General features: G+C 40.9%; 1 protein-coding gene across 1 annotated transcript in view; it reads right to left on the reverse strand.

The window, feature by feature from the left end:
• HERC5 (HECT and RLD domain containing E3 ubiquitin protein ligase 5) overlaps positions 1-20,213 on the reverse strand; it is a 66,890-nt gene that overhangs the window by 33,994 nt on the left and 12,683 nt on the right. Inside the window, exons 8-13 of the mRNA XM_062198913.1 lie at positions 17,940-18,016; positions 14,964-15,067; positions 14,096-14,155; positions 11,114-11,207; positions 7,812-8,001; positions 5,558-5,712 (exon numbers count right to left, since the gene is read on the reverse strand). Of these exons, the coding sequence (XP_062054897.1) occupies positions 5,558-5,712; positions 7,812-8,001; positions 11,114-11,207; positions 14,096-14,155; positions 14,964-15,067; positions 17,940-18,016 (680 nt within the window). The remainder of the gene's footprint in view (positions 1-5,557; positions 5,713-7,811; positions 8,002-11,113; positions 11,208-14,095; positions 14,156-14,963; positions 15,068-17,939; positions 18,017-20,213) is intronic.

The following is a 20,213-nucleotide window of genomic DNA, read 5'->3' on the forward strand; positions in this document are numbered from 1 at the left end:
CAGATTTTTTCTTCAGTCGTGTGATAAATTAGGTGTCACAATACACTAAGAACTACTAGAATACAGGATAAACTATCACTGGCATACTTAAGAAACTGCCAATTTTCTAAGTAGACATGGGATCATCAGGTCAAACACTAACTGAATGAAGGTAGCTTTACTGGAGAGCATCTGCCAAACCTAGTGAACTTGAACTTCAATTTTTCAGTGGAAAAAGAGACAATGTCCAGACTGTTCAAATTAGAGAAATAACAAGTACACCTGCCCCCATCAATATGAGACCCAGGGGCCGGCACTGTGGCATAGTGGGTAAAGCTACCACTTGCAGTGTCAGCATCCTATATGGTACCGGTTTGAGACCCAGCTGCACCATTTCCTATCCAGCTCTCTGCTATGGCCTGGGAAAGCAGTAGAAGATGACCCAAGTCCTTGGGACCCTGCACCCACGTGGAAGACCCGGAAGAAGCTACTGGCTCTTGGCTTCAGATAGGTTCAGCTCCAGCCATTGCGGCCAATTGGGGAGTAAACCAGCAGATGGAAGACCTCTCTCTCCCTCCCTCCCTCCCTCCCTCCCTCTCTCTCTCTCTCCTCCTCTCCTTTTCCTTCTCCCTCTCCTTCTCGCTCTGTGTAACTCTTGACTTTCAAATAAATAAATGAATCTTAAAAAAAAAAACTTACTTCTATATCTAAGCTTGATGGTCACAAGGAATCTAAGTAACTGTGTAATCAGCTGATGTGCATGAGACAAATGGCCAATCCAGACAGTGGCTTTTTGATCCCAGATTTGCCTCCAGCTCTCCAAAGAAGTGAGTTTCAGAAAAATAAATCATAATGGCTATCAGCTCCATTTAATCAGGAATGAGGCTTCTTATTTGGCAATACTACATATAGGACAGATCCAGTAATACTTAATGACTATTTGACCGATGGCAATATTCATTTGCCAGGTCTTTCTTCTATTTTTCATTTTGATAAACCAATGCTGTGTTGCAGGGCTGCTGTTTTCAAATTCATGCATTGGTTTTTCATAGCATAGTTTTTATTTACTTATTTTTATTAATGCAATGAAAAATTCCATGTGGTTCATAGATACCATTCTAAGAATATAATACACCCCCTCCTTCATCTCTTCCTCCCTCCATGTATTCCATGAATCTTTAATACCCCCATGCATGAATTTAAAAGTGTATCTCACCAAATTAAGCTCATCTTAAATTTCATTTTCCATGACCTTTTTTAAAAAAAAATTTACTCATTTATTTGAAAGAATTACAGAAAGAGTGAAAGAGAGTGACCAAGATCTTCCATCCACTGATTCACTCCCCAAATGGCTGCAATGGCCAGGGCTTGGCCAGGCCAAAGCCAAGAGCCAGGAGTTTCATCTGGGTCTCCCATGTGGGTGCAGTGGACCAAGCCCTTGGGCACTGTCCACTGCTTTCCCAGGTGCATAAGCAAGGAGCTGGATCAGAAGCAGAGCAGCCAGTTCTCCAACCACCCATATGGGATGCTGGCATTGCAGATGGTAGCTTAACCTGCTATGCCACAGCATCAGTTCCTCCATGAACTTTTTTTCCCATGTTTTGATTGCTAAAAAAAAATTATAAGGGCTGGCGCTGTGGTGCAGCAGGTTAAAGCCCTGGCCTATAGTGCCAACATCCTATATGGGTGCCAATTCTAGTCCTGGCTGTTCTACTTCTGGTATAGCTCTCTGCTAATGCACTGGGGAAAGCAGTGGAAGATGGCCAAAGTCCTCGGGCCCCTGAACCCACATGAAAGACCGGAAAGAAGCTCCTGGCTCCTGGCTTCTGATCAGCTCAGCTCCAGCCATTGTGGCCATTTAGGGAGTGAACCAGCAGATGGAAGACCTCTCTTTCCGTCTCTACCTCTCTTTCTGTAACTCTTTCAAATAAATAAAATAAATCTGAAAAAAAAGAAAGAAAACATAAAATTCAAAAGTAAGTTACTAGCTATAGCCTAAGAATTTAGCAAAATTGCTGGATATAAGACTCAATATTCAAAATCCAATGAATTTCTATATACCAGTAGCAGATAAGATTTTTAAAATAACTTTTACGATAACCTACAAAACTGAAATATCTTGGGACATGTATGAATAACGTATCTAAGACTTTCACAATAAGAAAACCTCATGAAACCCCAATAAATGGAGAAACAGACACTGTTAAATTCACAATAGTGAAGATGTCAGTTTCCCCCAAAGTGAAATACAGTTTCAGTATAACTCCAATCAAACTTCCTGTGTACATGTGTGTGTGTGTGTGTGCATACACATGTGTGTTCAACTTAACATCCTAAAATTTATTGGGAAGAACCAAATGCCCAAAAAAGCCAGGACATACTTTAAAAATCAGATGAGTACTTCACTTCCCAGACACGAAATTAACGTGGGACTGCACACATAAACAATGTGCAGAAGACCACCTAGCAACGTGCCCCCGCCCCACAGGCACTTGTCTTAGATAGATTTATACTGCCTGTAATGAGGAAAGTGCAACATGTCGGTAGATGGTGAGGTGTCACTGTTTAGCATATGAAAAATAAATTTCCAATTGATTAAATACCAAATTGTGAAAGCAAAGCTGAAATTCTCAACCAAGGACTGCGATTTCATTGTCCCTGCTGCGGCCCTCCTCCAGCCAAGCCCCTTCCCACAGTGCCAATGCTCTCTGCTCACTGTAGCCCACACATCCCCTGCCAGCCTGGCCTCTGGATACCCAGGACTCGGAACTTCCTCATGAAATGGCCCCAGCTTCCACGACCTGCGCAGGCTCCTTCCCGGGCTGGTCTCTGAGAGGGGACTGAGTCACAGGCAAGCTTCCTCCCAGGTCTCAGGCTGGCTACATTGTGCCCACAGTGGCAAGTGGAATGAACTTGCATGTGGGACAGAAATGTCCACATACGTGCACATGACACCCCTCACTGGGCAGGACAAGATCAAGGTAGGAAATGAAGAGCAGAGGACTGGGGAGGGCTCCATTGGAGCTGCTGCCTGTCAGTGCAGAACTTTAAGGAGCCTGAGACTTCTGAACTCAACCCTGGCCTTGCCTACCACCATGCAGGTACATTTGTCAAGGCAGGGGGACACAGTATACTTTATCTTCTTGAGCGGTTTATTAGCTAGCTTTGTATATCTAATCTATTACAGATTCTAACGTGCTACATGGGCCTCTGTGCCCTTTCTCTGGCCATCCTCCTAGAAGACTACCAAGGTTTTAGGGACCAAATCCAGCTCTCAGCTATTTTTCAAAGTCTTACTGGAACACAGACAGAAAGCATATGCCTCATGAAGTAGAAAGCAGTTATGATCTGGTCCTTTTCAGAAAAAACTGCTGATCCCTAACATGCAGTAATCACTAAAAACCCTGATGTGAAAAAAAAGTTTGTAACTAGAACACAGGAGTAAAAACAAATAAATGAACAGACTGATTAATTTATGTACATTAAAATTAAAAATATTATTTCAGGGGCCAGCACTGTGGTGCAGTGGGTTAAACTCTGGCAGCGCCGGCATCCCATATGGGCACTGGTTCGAGTTCTAGCTGCTCCACTTCTGATCTAATTCCCTGCTAATGCTACCTGGCAAAGCAGAAGAGGATGGCCCATGTGTTTGGACCCCTCACCCATGTGGGAGACCTGAAAGAAGTTCCTGGCTCCTGGCTTCGGATCGGCTCAACTCCAACTGTTGCAGCCATTTGGGGAGTGAACCAGTGGATGGAAGACCTCTCTCTCTTTCTGTCTCTACCTCTCTCTGTAACTCTTTCAAATAAATAAAGTAAATCTTTGGGTAAAAAATATGATTTCATCAGAAAACACCAAAGAGTGAAAAACAAGCTATAAACTGGGAAATAATGCTTGCAATATTTCTGACTAACAATTAGTATCTGGATGAAAAGAACTACAGTCACTAAAACGAGTCAAACATCCAAGTAAAGTGAACAAAGGTCAAGGATAGGCATTTCATAGAAGAGGAAACAAATGCTACAATTATATACATGCAAGATGCTGTGGGGCATTAGGATAGGGAAATACAATTAAGCCATAATTCAGCACCATTTCATATTGAAAATACTTTCGGAATTTTCAAATCAGATGCAGAGCAGCAGAAATTCTCATCATCTCCAGGAGGAAACTGAACCTGGTCCAGCCACTTCAGAAGAGGGACTGGCACACCATAAGGAACACACACCCAACCTCAATTTATCAATCCCAGAATCAGATATGAAAACCAAATCCAGGGGACCAGCATTATGGCATAGTGGGTTAAGTCACCTTGCACATCTGCATCAAAAATCAGAGTGACAATCTGAGTTCTGTCTGCTTCCAATCCAACTCCCTGCTCCAGTTCCTAGAAAGGTAGTGGAAGACGGCTCAGATGCTTGGGCTCCTGCCACCCACATGAGAAACCTAGGTAGAGTTCCAGGCTCTTGGCTTTGGCTTGGCTCAAATCTGGCTGTTGTAGCCATTTAGGGAGTGAACCAGCAGTTGGAAGATGTCTGTCTGTTCCTCTCTCTCTCTCTCTGTCACTCTGCCTTTTAAATCAATAAAATAAATAAATATTCCAGGAAAAAAAAAAAAAGAAAACCAAAACCCCATTCCTAATACAGGAAGACCAGGAGAAATGCTACCAGAGTGTTTCAGGAACATGCTTTTTTTCCAGAGAGGAATGTCCTAACTCCCAAACCAAACCAACCACGGATTGCAAACAACAAACAGGTGCATGAATACTGGCACAGGCAAATCAATTACGGCACATTCATACAATGGACTGTGATGCAGCATGGAAAGGAAGATGGGCACATGGTTAAACTAGATAAATCTATAAAACTGCTGAGTACACATGCATTCTATTCAAATAAACTTCAAAAATAGAATAACAGAACAACAGAGTGTCCAGGGATACAATCATAAAATAATAAGAGCATGATTAGCCCCAAATCCAGGATTACAGCTACCTCTGGGAGGTAGAAGTATGGCATAATTAGTGAGAGATTCACAGGCACTTCTTAAACACTGGAAATGTTTTGTTTATAACATGGATGGTAGGTACACTAATATTATTTTTATTCAAACTGTACATAAATATTATGTATGTGTTCATTTACATGTATCATATAACTCACAAAAAAACAACATTTAAAAAACAGCAATATAGGGGCTGGTGTTATAGCATAATGGGTAAAGCCACTGCCTGAGCCAGCGGCACACCTGTTTGTGTCCCAGCTGCTCTACTTCTGATCCAGCTCCCTGCTAATGGCCTGGAAAATCAGCAGAAGACAGCCCAAGCCATGTGGCAGACCTGGATGAAATTCTGGTTTCAGCCTGGTCTATTCCTGGCCATAAGGGGAGTGAACCAACAGACACAAGATCTCTCTCTGTCTCTCCTTCTCTCTTTCTGTAACTATGTCTTTCAAATAAATATAAAATAGCAATATAAACTTTGTTTTCTATCAGTCTGCTTAAGATTCAGGCCAGCTGAAAGCAAGAGAATGTTTATTACCAAATACCAAGATGCAGAGGTAGCTAGAGGAGCCCTTACCCTGTGTAGCTTTTTCATCATTTCCAGGAGAACTTTAATGTGATAGTTATTCTCAGCACTCTCGGACCAATAACGCAGCTGAGAGACAATGGTGCTTTTGGCCATCTGGACTATTCGCCTGAAAGCAGATTCTTCCAGAGTTGCCCAGTACTCCTCTGAGGAAGATCAAGAAGGTAAATATGACTGTCTGCATTTTTAGTCTTGGAATCTTAAAGGTTAAAAAGTGGTCAGTATTTCACTGTACACTCCACAACACAGCTTACTATATATTACAATTACAAAACCATACATTTTCAGTGAATAAATACAGCTCCCATTGAAAGTTAAGATTTTAACCCCCTGGGAAAATTCCTTGACAGAACATAGAAACAGATCTAATTAATCAATGGAAAAACACACACAAAATCAAATTGATCATGTTCTTTCCCTACATGAAGTAGCATAATATATTAAAAACTAGATTAATAATTGATTATATAAACTGAGTTTTTAACTACTATTTTTAAAGATCTATTTATTTATTTGCAAGGCAGAGTGATAGAGGGAGACAGACGGGGAGTGGGGGGGAGGGAAAAGGAGGAGGAGGATAAGACAGACAGACTGATCTTCTATCCACTAGTTCACTCCCCAAATGGCCACAATGGCTGGGGCTGGGCCAAGTCCAAGCCAGAAGCCTGAAACTTCATCTGTGTCTCCTACATGGGTAGTGGTGGTCTAAGCACTTGAGCCGTTTTCCACTGTTTTCCCAGGTATATTAGCAGGGTGCTAGATGGGAAAGTAGAGCAGCTAGGACTTGAACCGGCACTCTTATGGAATTCTGATGTTGCGGACAGCAGCTTAACCTGCTGGCCCCAAGTTTTTAACTATTAAAAAAAAATCTTTGAGCATTTTGAAAAACAAGCCAATTGCGGGTGAATGTTAAACCTAGCAGGAAAGGTGCCCACATCAGAGTGCCTAGGTTTGATCCCAGACTCCAACTCATAACTCCAACTTTCTACAAATGCAGACAGTGGGAGGTATCAGTGACGGCTCATGTAATTGGGCTTCTGCCACCTACATGGCAGGCCTAGATTGCTATCCCAGCTCCTGGCTCTGGCCCCATGTCAGCCCCAGCTATTTTGGGAGTACACTAGAGGCTGGGAGCTTTCTCTGTCTCTCAAATAAACAATACTTATAAAACTCCATAGTAGCTTTATACGCTTTAACAAAGTTATCTAGATTTAATAAAACAAAGAATGAACTTCCTTAAGTTAAGTACACCACAAATATTAAAATCCCCACCAGAATCTATACATGTCCCCTAAACCTAATTTCTAGTGGACTGGAAATACAGACAGAGGAAGAAATAACCAGACAGTCTAGATGTGGGAATCCAATATAATTTACCTGAATTCTTACCAAAAAAAAAAAAAAAAAAAAAAAAAGAGGCGGGCCATTTATCCTGGTGGCCAATGCCTGTATCCCACACCAGACTGGGTTTGATTTCTGGGTCTAGCTTATGATTCCAGTTTCCCACTAATGTAGACCTTGAGAGGTAGCAGTAATGACTCAAATAGCTAGATTCCTGCGACCCATGTGAGAGATCTGGATTGGCCACTGTGGGCATTTGGGAGGTGCACCAATACACAGGAGCTCTGTCTGTCCTCTGCCTCTTAAATCATAAATAATTATTTTAATCTATACAATTTTTTAGGAAAGCTAGAGAAATCTGAATATGGTTTCAGTATTAGACTATTAAAATTTCTGGCTAATTTCATTAGATATGAGAATGATGTCATGATAATAGAATATTCCATATTCTAAGGTGAATGGTAAAATATTGTGTCCATAACTTACTTTCAAATAGCTCAATCAAAATGAAATACAATCCATACATAAAGAGACAAAGTCTGATAGTTTACTGATGCTGACTCTAAGGAAGAGAGCACACAGGTAATTCTTGCACTATTTTTTCAACTTTTGTTTGTTAAATTTTTCACAATGGAAAGCTGGGGACACAGGACCTCATGGCCAAACAATGCAGGTGCATCAATCCAAGAATTCTAAGAAGGTACTAGAATAATTTATTTTCTATCACCACAGTAATTATTATATATATATAATTATTACATTATATAATCTTTAGTCTAAAATTAAAGACCTCACCCAAAAGAAAACATTTATAATTATCTCAGCTTTACTATAACTTTGCTAGATGTTATTTCTCTCTGATTAGATGGGCACAGTCTTTACAAAAGTAAATCATCAACCTTACCCAGAACCACCGAAGACTGGTTGCTCAATCTATAAACAGCATCTGCAAATGGAAGCACCAGGCTCTCCCAGTTGTTACAAGCATGCATCACAGGACATTCTGGGAGAAGGAAGAAAACTTCTAAGGCTTCTTGGTGTGGAGAATGAACTGGAAGGTTCTTGAGCAAATTATCACGGAGACAAGTGGTTATCTGTGGTCAGGAAGATCAGGGAAAGGCATTCAAAACTCAGCAAGAACCGGTGCCACTTATTGCACTGAAGCAAGGCACAGAAGCCAGAGTTTCATTCCACTATGAAATGAGAATAACCCATTTTTCTAAAACCTATGTTGACACATCACCTGGCCTCCGAAGTACCAGAGGCATAGTCATGTAATAATTCAACTCAACTCTGAGGGGCAGGAAGGAGATCCAGAAGAAATCCCACATACAAGACTCACACTGGGGGCCGGCGTTGTGGCACGACACATAAAACCACCACCTACAATGCCGACATTCCATACAGGTGCTGCTTCAAGTCCTGCCTACTCCACTTCTGATCCAGCTCCCTGCTAGTGCAACCTGGGAAAGCAGCAGAGAATGATCCAAGCGCTTGGGCCCCTCCACCCATGTGGGAGACCCAGAAGAAGCTCCTGGCTCCTGGTTTCAGTCTGGCATAACCCTGGCCATTACAGTCATTTGGGGAGTGAACCAGCAGATGGAAGCTCTCTCTGCATAATTGCATCTTTCAACTAAATAAACTACATCTTAAAAAAAAAAAAAAAGAAAGAAAGAAAGAAAAATTCACACTGGATGAACAATGGATTCAGAATAAACAGGCAGCTCTCTCCACTAAGTAAGCACTATATTGTACCCTCTGGGTTATACTATCCCACCTCATTTTTTTTAATAGGAAGATCATAACCCCAGAAAAGCCAAACGGAATAAAAACCAAAAACCCAACAAAAAGCAACAACATCAACAACAAAACCAAACATGGTTTCCTAATATCCTCTCAGAAATACCTGTGTCCATCACAAATTCTTATTTCTAGGCCTTCTAATCTCCTTGTTTCCTTAATTCAGAATCAACTGTTCAGGAAAAGTTCAGACTCTATTCTGAATTTGTATAATGCCTGCTCAGATTGCAGTAACCAATTTGTTTAAAAATCCACTATCAAGATCAGATAGTATTTATGGAGTACCTGGCATTTGCCAGACACTGTGCTAAATGGTTTACAGATATTATAAATATTCTTAACCATCTAATTTTATAGATGAGAAATTTGAGCCTCAGAGAAATTAAGTAAGTTGCTCAAGGTCACACAGCTAAAGGGGAATCTCCTCTGGATGTGCTGTTACTCTATCTCTAAATAAACAAACTCTCATAATTACTACTTTTCTGTTAAACTGTGATCCTGGCCTCGTCCTATGAGGTACAGTTCATGAAGTCACACACAACTCCTGACACTTCTCCTCAGTTAACATCCAGTGGCACTCTTCCCACCTCCTGTCTCACCATGAACCTCAGCCTGGAACCACACGCCACCTACTCCAAACCCTTCAGCATGACAGCAATCCACCCAAGCCAGTTCTGTTGTTTCACCCTGCATGCCTTGATGATATTTTCCTGGCTCCATGGAATGCCCTTTCCCTATGGACAGCCAGGAAACTCTGGGCAGCTTGTGCTTGGCATCCTAAGGCTAGTCCCTCACTGCCCTCCACAGCAACAATTATGCAAAGCCATTGTTCATACACTCACTGCACACATGCTAAGCTCAGCACTAGGAAAGACAGCAGGGTGTGAGACACACGGGTCTTGTGACACCTGCGTGTCTGTGTCTGTGTCTGTGCCCCCCAACTACACGACAAGCTTCAGAAGGACAGGAGGCACGTCTGTCATCACCAGTCATCACTCCAGGGCCCAGCATGGGGCACTGCTGAAATGCTTGCAGAGTAAGTGAACAAGTGCTGAAAGCCCGTGAGTCCACATGTGGACTCAGATAGAAACATCACAGATCTGGTCTCATTTCCCACTGAAGCAACAGAGGGGAAGAATGCCCCATGATACTATCGCTTGTACACTACGGGTTATTTTTCTGGCCCAACTGAGATGTAATCAGTAAGGAAGAGGGCCTGTAGTGATGAACTGGTCCTAGCCCTTCCCTTCAGAGGTGGAAATGGCCGCCCATTTCTGGTGACCACCTGATGGCTACATTCATGGCAGCAAGGCTCAGACTCTTACACAGAGCTAAGCTCTTCAAGGGCAAGATTTTAAATGAAAGTGAGCAGCAACAAACACTGATAAAGAGTCCATAGGACCCGTCTTTGCTCAGTATCACAGCACCGCTGAGTGCTCCCAGGTCCTGACAGGAGCACATAATAAGGGATCCATTTGTCTGAAATCCCACACCAGGCCACAATTCTGTCAGAGGCAGCAGAATTCAACCTTCCATTGCCGTCTAAGAGAAAAGGCATGTGAAAGAAAAAATCTGAGCTCAGACAGAGAATGCTGACTATGGTAGACAAACCAACACTGTAGGCAGGGAAGCTGGGAAGAAGAGCAGGGAGATACAAGAGAACGAGAGAGAAACAGAGGGACAGACTGAGGAGTGTGGGTGCTGTGCAGGGACAAGAAGGAAGGAGCAGGAGACAAGGGAAAAAGAGGGAACCAGAGAGAAAAGGACTGTGAGAACACAGCGAAGACTACCATCTCTAGAGGAGCTAGCATTACAGAACAGGGAAATAAATTAGAGAATGCTGCAATCAAGAAGACTAAACTCACAGAGAAGGCACACTTGGGGTGTCTACAAGTGTAGAAAACACTAAAGAGAGTAATAATGCTATTGAAACAGGAAGCAACAGTTCCACAAAGAAGATTCTAGAACCTACAGAAAAGGAAGATGTGTGATACAACAAAGCATAGAGGAAAAGGATGCAAAATTGTCCTTAGTGAGGGGGATGTTCACATTCTCATTTCTGTATACTTATATAAAATGTTCTTATTCTAGTATGGCAATCTCAACAAATTCTTAACCATCTTCCTAAGTCCTGAGTTGAAAAGATCCCCTCCCAGGAATGTGTGGGCATGTTAGTGTGTGTGTTTGTACAGATGCAACATTTACACAATTTGTAACCTGAGGGACCACTATACCAACTCATTCACCCTAAATGGGCGCACCCCTGAATGCTAAGTTTAACTTTATCTAGATACCCGACAGTGCCTCCGAATATTTTAAACATGATATTTCTTCTGAAATTTTGTGTTCTTTTAAGAGAAATTCTAGTATAGTTTATTCCTCAAATAGCAATCTGAGGGATACTACCGTGTTAGTGATCCAGTCCTTCTGGGTCAGCTCCTTAAAGGCATTTCTTGCTATATTTAAGTCCACGTGAACAGACTTGGGCTCTGTAGCCTTTCTGTAAAATGAAGAGAAACACATAAATGGATAAGTAAACTGAAAAGGACACTTCAAGAGGAAGTACTCCATTGGATTATCTACCTAGAGGCAACATTTCTTCTACAATCACATCTCAATAAAAGGACCTTTTCCTCAACTTCCTAAGCCTGGCCCAACCCTAGCTGTTGTAGGCATTTGGGAAGTGAGCCAGCAGACAGAAGAACTCTGGCTAGCTGTCTCTGTTTCTCCACCTTTCAAATAAATAAAAAATAACTATAATAGTTTGGCTGAGTACAGGTACAATTGCAAATGCAACAGCAAACATACAATTATTTCTAAGATGGCAGAAACTATCAAGGCTATATCAACTATAATACTATAAGATTTTAACTCAGGTATTGTCGAATATTAAATAGATAATCACTAAGTATTTATTTTCCAGTGGAAAAAACAGCCACAGAAAAATGACAGAAGTTTTTCTTGTTTCTGAAATAATGTGACTACTTCTTCCAGTCACATGAATTGAAAGGTGAGGACCAAAGAAAGGCTTCAGCACAGTAAATTCTTAGTTTTCCAACAGAAATTTATCAGTGGAACGGATAAATAGCTTAACCCTTGATTTACATTTGTGCTGAATTTAGTGCATTCACTGTCTACATATACATACAGTCTTTATAAAACAATCGCATCTAAAAACATGACAAAATTGTCTTAAAGAAATATACAAATATTTAGGAAAAGAAGTACAAAATTGCTTTTTCTAATACTCAGAAAATCTTAAGAATCTTCAATATCTCCCATCCAAGTACGAACCAGGCCCGCCATCCCACTCCTTGGAATTTACCCAAAGGAAATAAATTTGGCAAATAAAAAAGCCATCTGCACATTAATGTTTATTGCAGCTCAATTCACAATAGCTAAGACCTGGAACCAACCCAAATGCCCATCAACAGTAGACTGGATAAAGAAATTATGGGACATGTACTCCATAGAATACTATACAGCAGTAAGAAACAACGAAACCCAGTCATTTGCAACAAGATGGAGCAATCTGGAAAACATCATGCTGAGTGAATTAAGCCAGTCCCAAAGAGAAAAATATCATTTGTTTTCCCTGATCGGTGACAACTGAGCGCCAAAGGGGAAACCTGTTAAGTGAAATGGACACTATAAGCAACAATGAACTGATCAGCTCCTGTCCTGACTTTAGATGTACAATGTAATACTTTATCCTTTTTAGTATTTGTTGTTGTTGTTGTTGTTCTAGTACTATTGGTTGAACTCAGTAATTAACACACAATTATTCTTAGGTGTTTAAATTTTAACTGAAAAGTGATCCCTGTTAAATCTAAGAGTGGAAAAAGAGAGGGAGGAGATGAACAATTTGGAACATGCTCAATCGGACTGGCCGCAAATGGTGGAGTTAGAAATGTGCCAGGGGATTCCAACACAATTCCATCAAGATGGCATGTACCAATGCCATCACACTAGTCCAAGTGATCAATTTCAGCTCACAATTGATAGCTCTGATAGGTCTAAGAGTCAAAGAGATCACACAAACAAGACAAGTATCTGCTAATACTAACTGATAGAATCAAAAAGGGAGAGAAAGATCCAACATGGAAGTGGGATACACAGCAGACTCATAGGATGGCAGATGTCCTAAACAACACTCTGGCCTCAGAATCAGCCCTCAAGGCATTCAGATCTGGCTGAAGAGCCCATGAGAGTATAGCAGGCATGGAAAGCCAAGATATCATGGAAAAAAAAAAAAAAAGACCTAAATGAATGATCTCTGTGAGTGAGATCCCAGTGGAAAGAGCGGGGCCATCAAAGAAGGAGGTACCCTTCTCCGAAGGGAGGAGAGAACATCCACTTTGACTATGACCCTATGGGAATAAGATCAAAGTCAGCGAACTCTAAAGGCTTCCATAGCCCTGGCAACTCATGACTAGAGCCTAGGGAGATTACTGACGCCATGAACAGGAGTGTCAAATTGTTAAGTCAGCAACAGGAGTCACTGTGTACTTACACCCCATGTGGGATCTGTCCCTAATGTGTTGTCTAAAGCCAAGTGATGCTATGACTGGTACTGAAACAGTATTTTTATACTTTGCGTTTCTGTGTGGGCGCTGACTGATGAGGTCTTTGCTAATTATATACTGAAGTGATCTTCTGTATATAAAGAGAATTGGAAATGAAAAAAAAAAAAAAAACAACCTGGTGTTAAAATGGAAATGGCATAGAAAATTAATTAATTTGAAAAAAAATTATGTAGGATCTCTGTCTTTAATGTGCTGTACATTGCTATTTAATGCTATAATTAGTAATCCAATGGTAGTTTTTTCACTTGATGTTGCTATATGGGCAAAATGTTGAAATCTTTACCTAATATATACTAAACTGATCTTCTGTATACAAAGAGAATTGAAAATGAATCTTTACATGAATGGAAGGGGAAAGGGAGCGGGAAAGGGGAGGGTTGCGGGCGGGAGGGAAGTTATGGGAGGGGGGAAGCCATTGTAACCCATAAGCTATACTTTGGAAATTTATATTCATTAAATAAAAGTTTAATAAAAAAAAAACAAACAAACAAACAAAAAAAGAATCTTCAATATCTAGCATTAAACAACTGAGTAAATCAATTAAGGTATGGAAAAACCAGTATGATCCCTCTGTTGTAAAAGAGTATGTTTGCATAGAAAAAGGATATTCACTCGTAAGTGGTAGATTATGGGTAAATTTCATTTTTTTTTTGTTTGTGTCTGTAGTTTTGACATTTTGTACAGTAAATAAATCTATGCTTTTGTTTAAAAAGTAATCTTAAAAAGAGATAATTATTTTACCCTTTAATCATCTTATATATTCTTCCATATACGTGTAAGATGATTTCATTATATATTTTACCTTTGTCTTAAAAAACTTCCAGTCAGGCAAGCAGAAGATGTAAATATCTCTCGAATTTCCCTACATTAGGAAAAAGACAGTGGTTAAACCAAATCCTACAGTATGTCTCCTTACCGCATGAGACATGATAAATAAACATCTTACACTTGTCCTCAAACTTGTCTTCTATTTGTTCACATTATTTTCTTGCCATTTAAAAGTCTGCTCCATTTGTTATATCACAAAATTTCAGTGGCAAACATGGGAAATAAAAAGAGATATACTTAGAGAAGCCTCGGTGAAATAGGAAAAAACTTGGTTTAGGGTCACTATTTTCTTGGACAAACAAAATAACTCTCATGCCACCCAACAGTGCAAGCCCTATTTATTTCTGTTTCACTGAAGTGGAAACAAAATAAATGATCAGAAATTAAATGAAGGGGGTATATGTAGTTTTATGCTCTGAAAATTATTCGTGCAACTGTTTTGTACAACAATTTTTCCAACATTAGAGGCCCTATATGAAAATTTTTCTAAAAGATGATGTTTGTAAGAGTAAGCATGATCTTTACACAGGGTAGAAACTGCAAGGTTTGAAGCAGGCTGCTCCAGCTGTTCATCTGTGAATAGGAAACATACAAACACTGGGGTCCAGCCCTCACATCAAAGGATCCCACTCATTAAAGTAAATTAATCTCTCTATCGACAGATCTATCAGCCGATCAGCAGACAGAAATACCCAGCTGCTGCTGGTTCTGCTTCTCTCACAATCTTAGCCAGCACACTGGGGGGCCACAGAACCTCCCCACCTCCAAACTGTGCAGAAGCGGTTTCAGCAATTCCTGTCTGCAAATACCTAAGCACAGTCAGACATGCAGGACGCACATACCTTTTTGTGTTCTGCCATTGCTTGGTCCCCACATCAGCAATCCATCTCTTAATGGTGCTTTCATTCAATGTAGGAATTTTCCTTCTCAGATTAACATAGGAATTCTGTGAAAAAGGATAAAGTAAAAAACAGTAATCTAGACGTACAGAAATGGGTGCCTGGTCAGAAGTTATCCTTCAGACAAGGAGAGACAGACACTCCCAAACAAAAGCTGAGAGAATTTATCACCTCCAGACGTGTCCTAGAAGATACGCTGGAGTGTTCCTCAAACTGAAGAGGTGCTGACAAGTAAAAAGAAAATATCAGAAGGCAGGGAACTCACTGAAGTAAATTCACGTTAATGGCCAACTGATGTCTAACAAAGGCGCTAAGAATGCACACTGAAGAAATGACAGACTCTTCAATAAATGATGGTGGGAAAATTTGATATCCACATGTAAAATAATCAGACTAGGCCCCTATCTTTCATCACATACAAAAAGCAATTCAAAATGGATTAAATATCAAAATATGTGACAAGAACCTATTAGAAGAAAACATAGACGCAGCACTTCAAGACAATGGATTGGACAAGAATTTTATAAAGATGACTCACAGGAAACAAAAACAAAAATAGGCATGTGGGACTTCAGAAAGAAAATGGAATGGACAACCCAGAAAGTGAGGGAAAATACTTGTGAACTATGCAACTTGCAAATGGCTAATAATCAGGCTATTAGAAGAATTCAACTCACTATCACAGGAGCAAAGAATCCAATTAACATATGGGGAACAGATCTGAATAGACCAACAGGTACATGAAAAGATGCTCAAAGTCACTCATCATCAGGGAAGTGCAAATCGCAGCCATGATGAAGTACTATCTCACTCTAGTTAATCTATTATCAAAAACACAAAAGATAATAGATGCCAGTGAGGACACAGAAAAAAAGGAATCCTGGTACACTGCTGGTGGGAATGTAAATTAGGATAGTCATCGTGGAAAATAGTATGGATGGTCCCCCCAGAAATTAAACATCAAAGTACCACATGATTCAGTGATCCTTTTTTTTTTTTTTTTTTTTTTGGACAGGCAGAGTGGATAGTGAGAGAGAGAGACAGAGAGAAAGGTCTTCCTTTTTGCCATTGGTTCACCCTCCAATGGCTGCTTCGGCCGGCGCATCTCACTGGTCCAAAGCCAGGAGCCAGGTGCTTCTCCTGGTCTCCCATGCAGGTGCAGGGCCCAAGCACTTGGGCCATCCTCCACTGCCTTCCCGGGCCATAGCAGGGAGCTGGCCTGGAAGAGGGGCAACTGGGACAGAATCCGGAGCCCCAATCGGGACTAGAACCTGGTGTGCCGGCACCACAAGGCGGAGGATTAGCCTGTTAAGCCATGGTGCCGGCCTCAGTGATCCTATTACTCGGTACACAGCTAAAGGAAATGAAGTCAGTCTGTCAGAGACATTTTAACTCCCACGCTCATTACAACAGCAAGAAATAAAACAATCTGAGAGTCCATCAAATGATGAATAGAAAAAGAAAATATGGTCCATATATACGATGGGAACACTGTGCAGCCACAAAAAGGTGAATTCTTGTCATCTGCAACAACATAGAGGTCACGTTACATGAACTAAGCCCAAGGCCAAAAAGATAAATACTACATGATCTCACTCACATACATAACCTGAAAAAGTTATTCTCATACAAGAGTGGTGGTTACTAGAGGCTGGGAAGAGCAGGGAAAAGTGAGGGGAGGGGAAATGTTGATTAATGGGTACAAAGTTATATAGTAAGACAGGGTTAAGAAGTTCTGGTGTTCTATTGCACAATAGGGTGACTACAGATTTTGTACTCTGTGTGTGTATATAAAATATAAAGCTGGAAGAGAGGTGCTGAAGTCTTTAACTAAAAAAAAAATGATAAACATTTGAAGACATACTCAATATTTACCCCGAAGTGAACACATGTATCAACACAGCACATGGTATCCTGTAAGTATGTTCAAATTTTATTTATCAGCTACAAATTTTTTAAAACATGGTAATCCAACTTTTAGGTTTATTCTAAGAACAGTGGGTAATACTAATTTTTAAACATGTGTAATATAGCTCTGGGTCAATCATAAAATAAGCCTCTCCCAAGGAGTAGTCCATCATTTTGCCTGGTTTCCAATTTCTTAATCAAGGAAGCTTGGTCTCAAAGCACCTTGCTCTGAATGCCCCAGCACTCAGCACTTCATACAAGCACCACCAGATTACACTGAACATCAGAGAGGCCTGAGGGCATGATCCTGCCATGGCTGTGTGCACAGGTGGGAAGAGCCTGATCCCTCTTGGTGGAACAAGCAGGGGATTTACAGATTGAGCATTTGTAAGTCTTTATTAGTACCACACTTGTTGGCAAAGTCATTTTTAAAATCTATCAACCTGTCAGCATGCAAGGACACTGACCAAGTGCCATTAGCAAGGAGACCCCCAAAAGGTAATTGGAATCTTAAAGAAACCAGACTGACCCTACATTTACCAGGGACAAGACTACTGATTCTGTGGGAAAATACATAGCTTAGATAACAAAGGGTTAATAATGTCTGGCTATTCCGACAAAAGCCATCTTGGTAATCTGATGATTTTGGAATTCAACAAATCTTGATGCTAGAATCCCTTTGCTTAAAATACAAAGCCAGGGGTGGATGTTTGGCTAGCACTTCGAATGCTGGGTTATATCTCTGTGTCTCATAAGAGAATGGCTGGGTTTGCTGTCCCCCAGCTCCTGCCCACTGCTGCCTGTTGATGCAGCCCCGGCAGGCAGCTGTGATGTCTCAAGTCACTGGGCTCCAGCCACCCGTGTAGGAGACCTGACTGAGTTCCTTACTCCCATTTTTCAGGCAGCACAACCCTAATCCTTTCAGGCACTTGGAACGTAAACCAGCACATGAGAGCTCTCTCTCAAATACAAAAGTACCGCTTTATAGAACATCTGGAGATCTGTTTTTACCTTTTTGTCCATCCAGAGCAAAATGCTTTGATTCCCTCCAGCAATCATTATTAGCTCCTTTTCTGAGGTTCTGCTTTCTGAAAGGGAAAATTAAGAGTATAGAAAATCACTTGACAATTAGGTATAGAAGGAACACTGCTCAACACAATCAAGTCAATATATGACAAATCCACAGCCAGCATCATACTGAATGGGGAAAAGTTGGAATTCCACTAAGATCCAAAACCAGGCATGGATGCCCACTTTCATCATCATTATTCAATATAGTCCTGCAAATTTTAGCCAGAGACACTAGGCAAGAAAAAGAAATCAAAAGGATACAAATTGGGAAGGAAGAAGTCAAATTATCCCTGTTTGCAGATAACATGATTCTATATATAGAAGAACTGAAAGACTCCACTAAGAGACTACTGGAACTCAAAAGAGAGTTTGGTAAAGTTGCAGGAAATAAAATCAACAAACAAAAATCAGTAGCTTTTATACACAGACAATGCTGTGGCTGAGAAAGAATTTGTAAGATCAGTTCCATTCACAATAGCTACAAAAAATCTTAAATATCTTGGAATAAATTTTTTTAAAGATTTTTATTTATTTATTTGAGAGACAGAGTTACAGACAGTGAGAGGAAGAGACAGAGAAAAGGTCTTCCGGATGGCGCCGTGGCTCACTAGGCTAATCCTCCGCCTGCGGCGCCAGCACCCAGGGTTCTAGTCCTGGTCGGGGCGCTGGTTCTGTCCCAGTTGCTTCTCTTCCAGTCCAGCTCTCTGCTGTGGCCCGGGAAGGCAGCAGAGGATGGCCAAAGTGCGTGGGCCTGCACCTACATGGGAGACCAGGAGGAAGCGCCTGGCTCCTAGCTTCAGATTGGTGCAGCGCGCCGGCCATGGCGGCCATTTCGGGGGTGAACCAACGGAAGGAAGATCTTTCTCTCTGTTTCTCTCTCACTGTCTAACTCTGCCTGTCAAAAAAAGAAAAAAGAAAAAAAAAAAAGAAAGGTATTCCATCCGCTGGTTCACTCCCCAATGGCCGCAGTGGCCGGAGCTATGCCGATCCGAAGCCAGGAGCCAGGAACATCCCGGTCTCCCACATAGGTGCAGGGGCCCAAGGACTTGGACCATCTTCTACTGCTTTCCCAGGCCACAGCAAAGAACTGGATTAGAAGAAAAGCAGCCAGGACTAGAATCAGTGCCCAATAGAAGACACAAAACATAGAAAAATCCTCCATGTTTGTGGATTAGAAGAATATCATAAAATGTCTATGCTACCAAAAGCAATTTAAAGATTAATGATATCCCAAAGTACCAATGACATTATTCTCAAATCTAGGGAAAAAAGATACAAAAATTCATAAGAAACACAAGAGACACCAAATAGCTAAAGCAACCTTATATAACAAAAACAAAACTGGAGGCATCACAACACCAGACGTCAAGACATTCTACAGGGCAGTTACAAACAAAATAGCCTGGTACTGGCACAGAAATAGACATGTAGACCAATGCAATAGAACACCCAGAAATCAATTCACACATACACAACCAACTAATCTTTGACAAAGGAGCTAAAATCTGTCCCTGGAGAAAGAACAGTCTCTTCAACAAACTCTGCTGGAAAAACTGGATCTCTGCATGTAGAAGTATGAAACAAGACCCCTGCCTTATACCTTATACAAAAATCAATTCAAAATGGATCAAAGACCTAAATATATGACCCGATACCATCAAATTACTAGATAATATTGGGAAAACTCTGTAAGACATTGGCATAAGTGAAGACTTCTTGGAAAAGACCCCAGAAGCACAGGCAATTGAAGCAAAAATAGGTAATGAGATTACATCAAGCTAAGAAGCTTCTGCAGTGCAGAGGAAACACAAAAAAGTGAAGAGGCAACTGACAGAATGTGAGAAAATATTTGCAAACTATGAAACTGATAAAGGATTAATATTGAGAATCTATAAAGAGCTCAAGAAACACAACAACAGCTAAGCAAACAATACAGCAAAGAAATGGGCAAAGGACTTGAACAGGCATTTTTCAAAATAGGAAATTTAAATCTCCAACAGACACATGAAAAAATTCTCAGGATCACTAGCCATCAGGAAAATCAAAATCACAATGAGGTTTCACCTCACCCCAGTCAGAATGGTTTTCATACAGAAATCTAAAATAAATAAATAAATACTGGTGGGGATGTGGAGAAAAAAGTTCCCTAATCCACCACTGGTGGGGATGGAAACCAGTATAGTGACTATGGTAGACACTATGGAGATACCTCAA

This window comes from Lepus europaeus, chromosome 8 (assembly GCF_033115175.1).
Source record: "Lepus europaeus isolate LE1 chromosome 8, mLepTim1.pri, whole genome shotgun sequence".
NCBI lineage: Eukaryota > Metazoa > Chordata > Mammalia > Lagomorpha > Leporidae > Lepus > Lepus europaeus.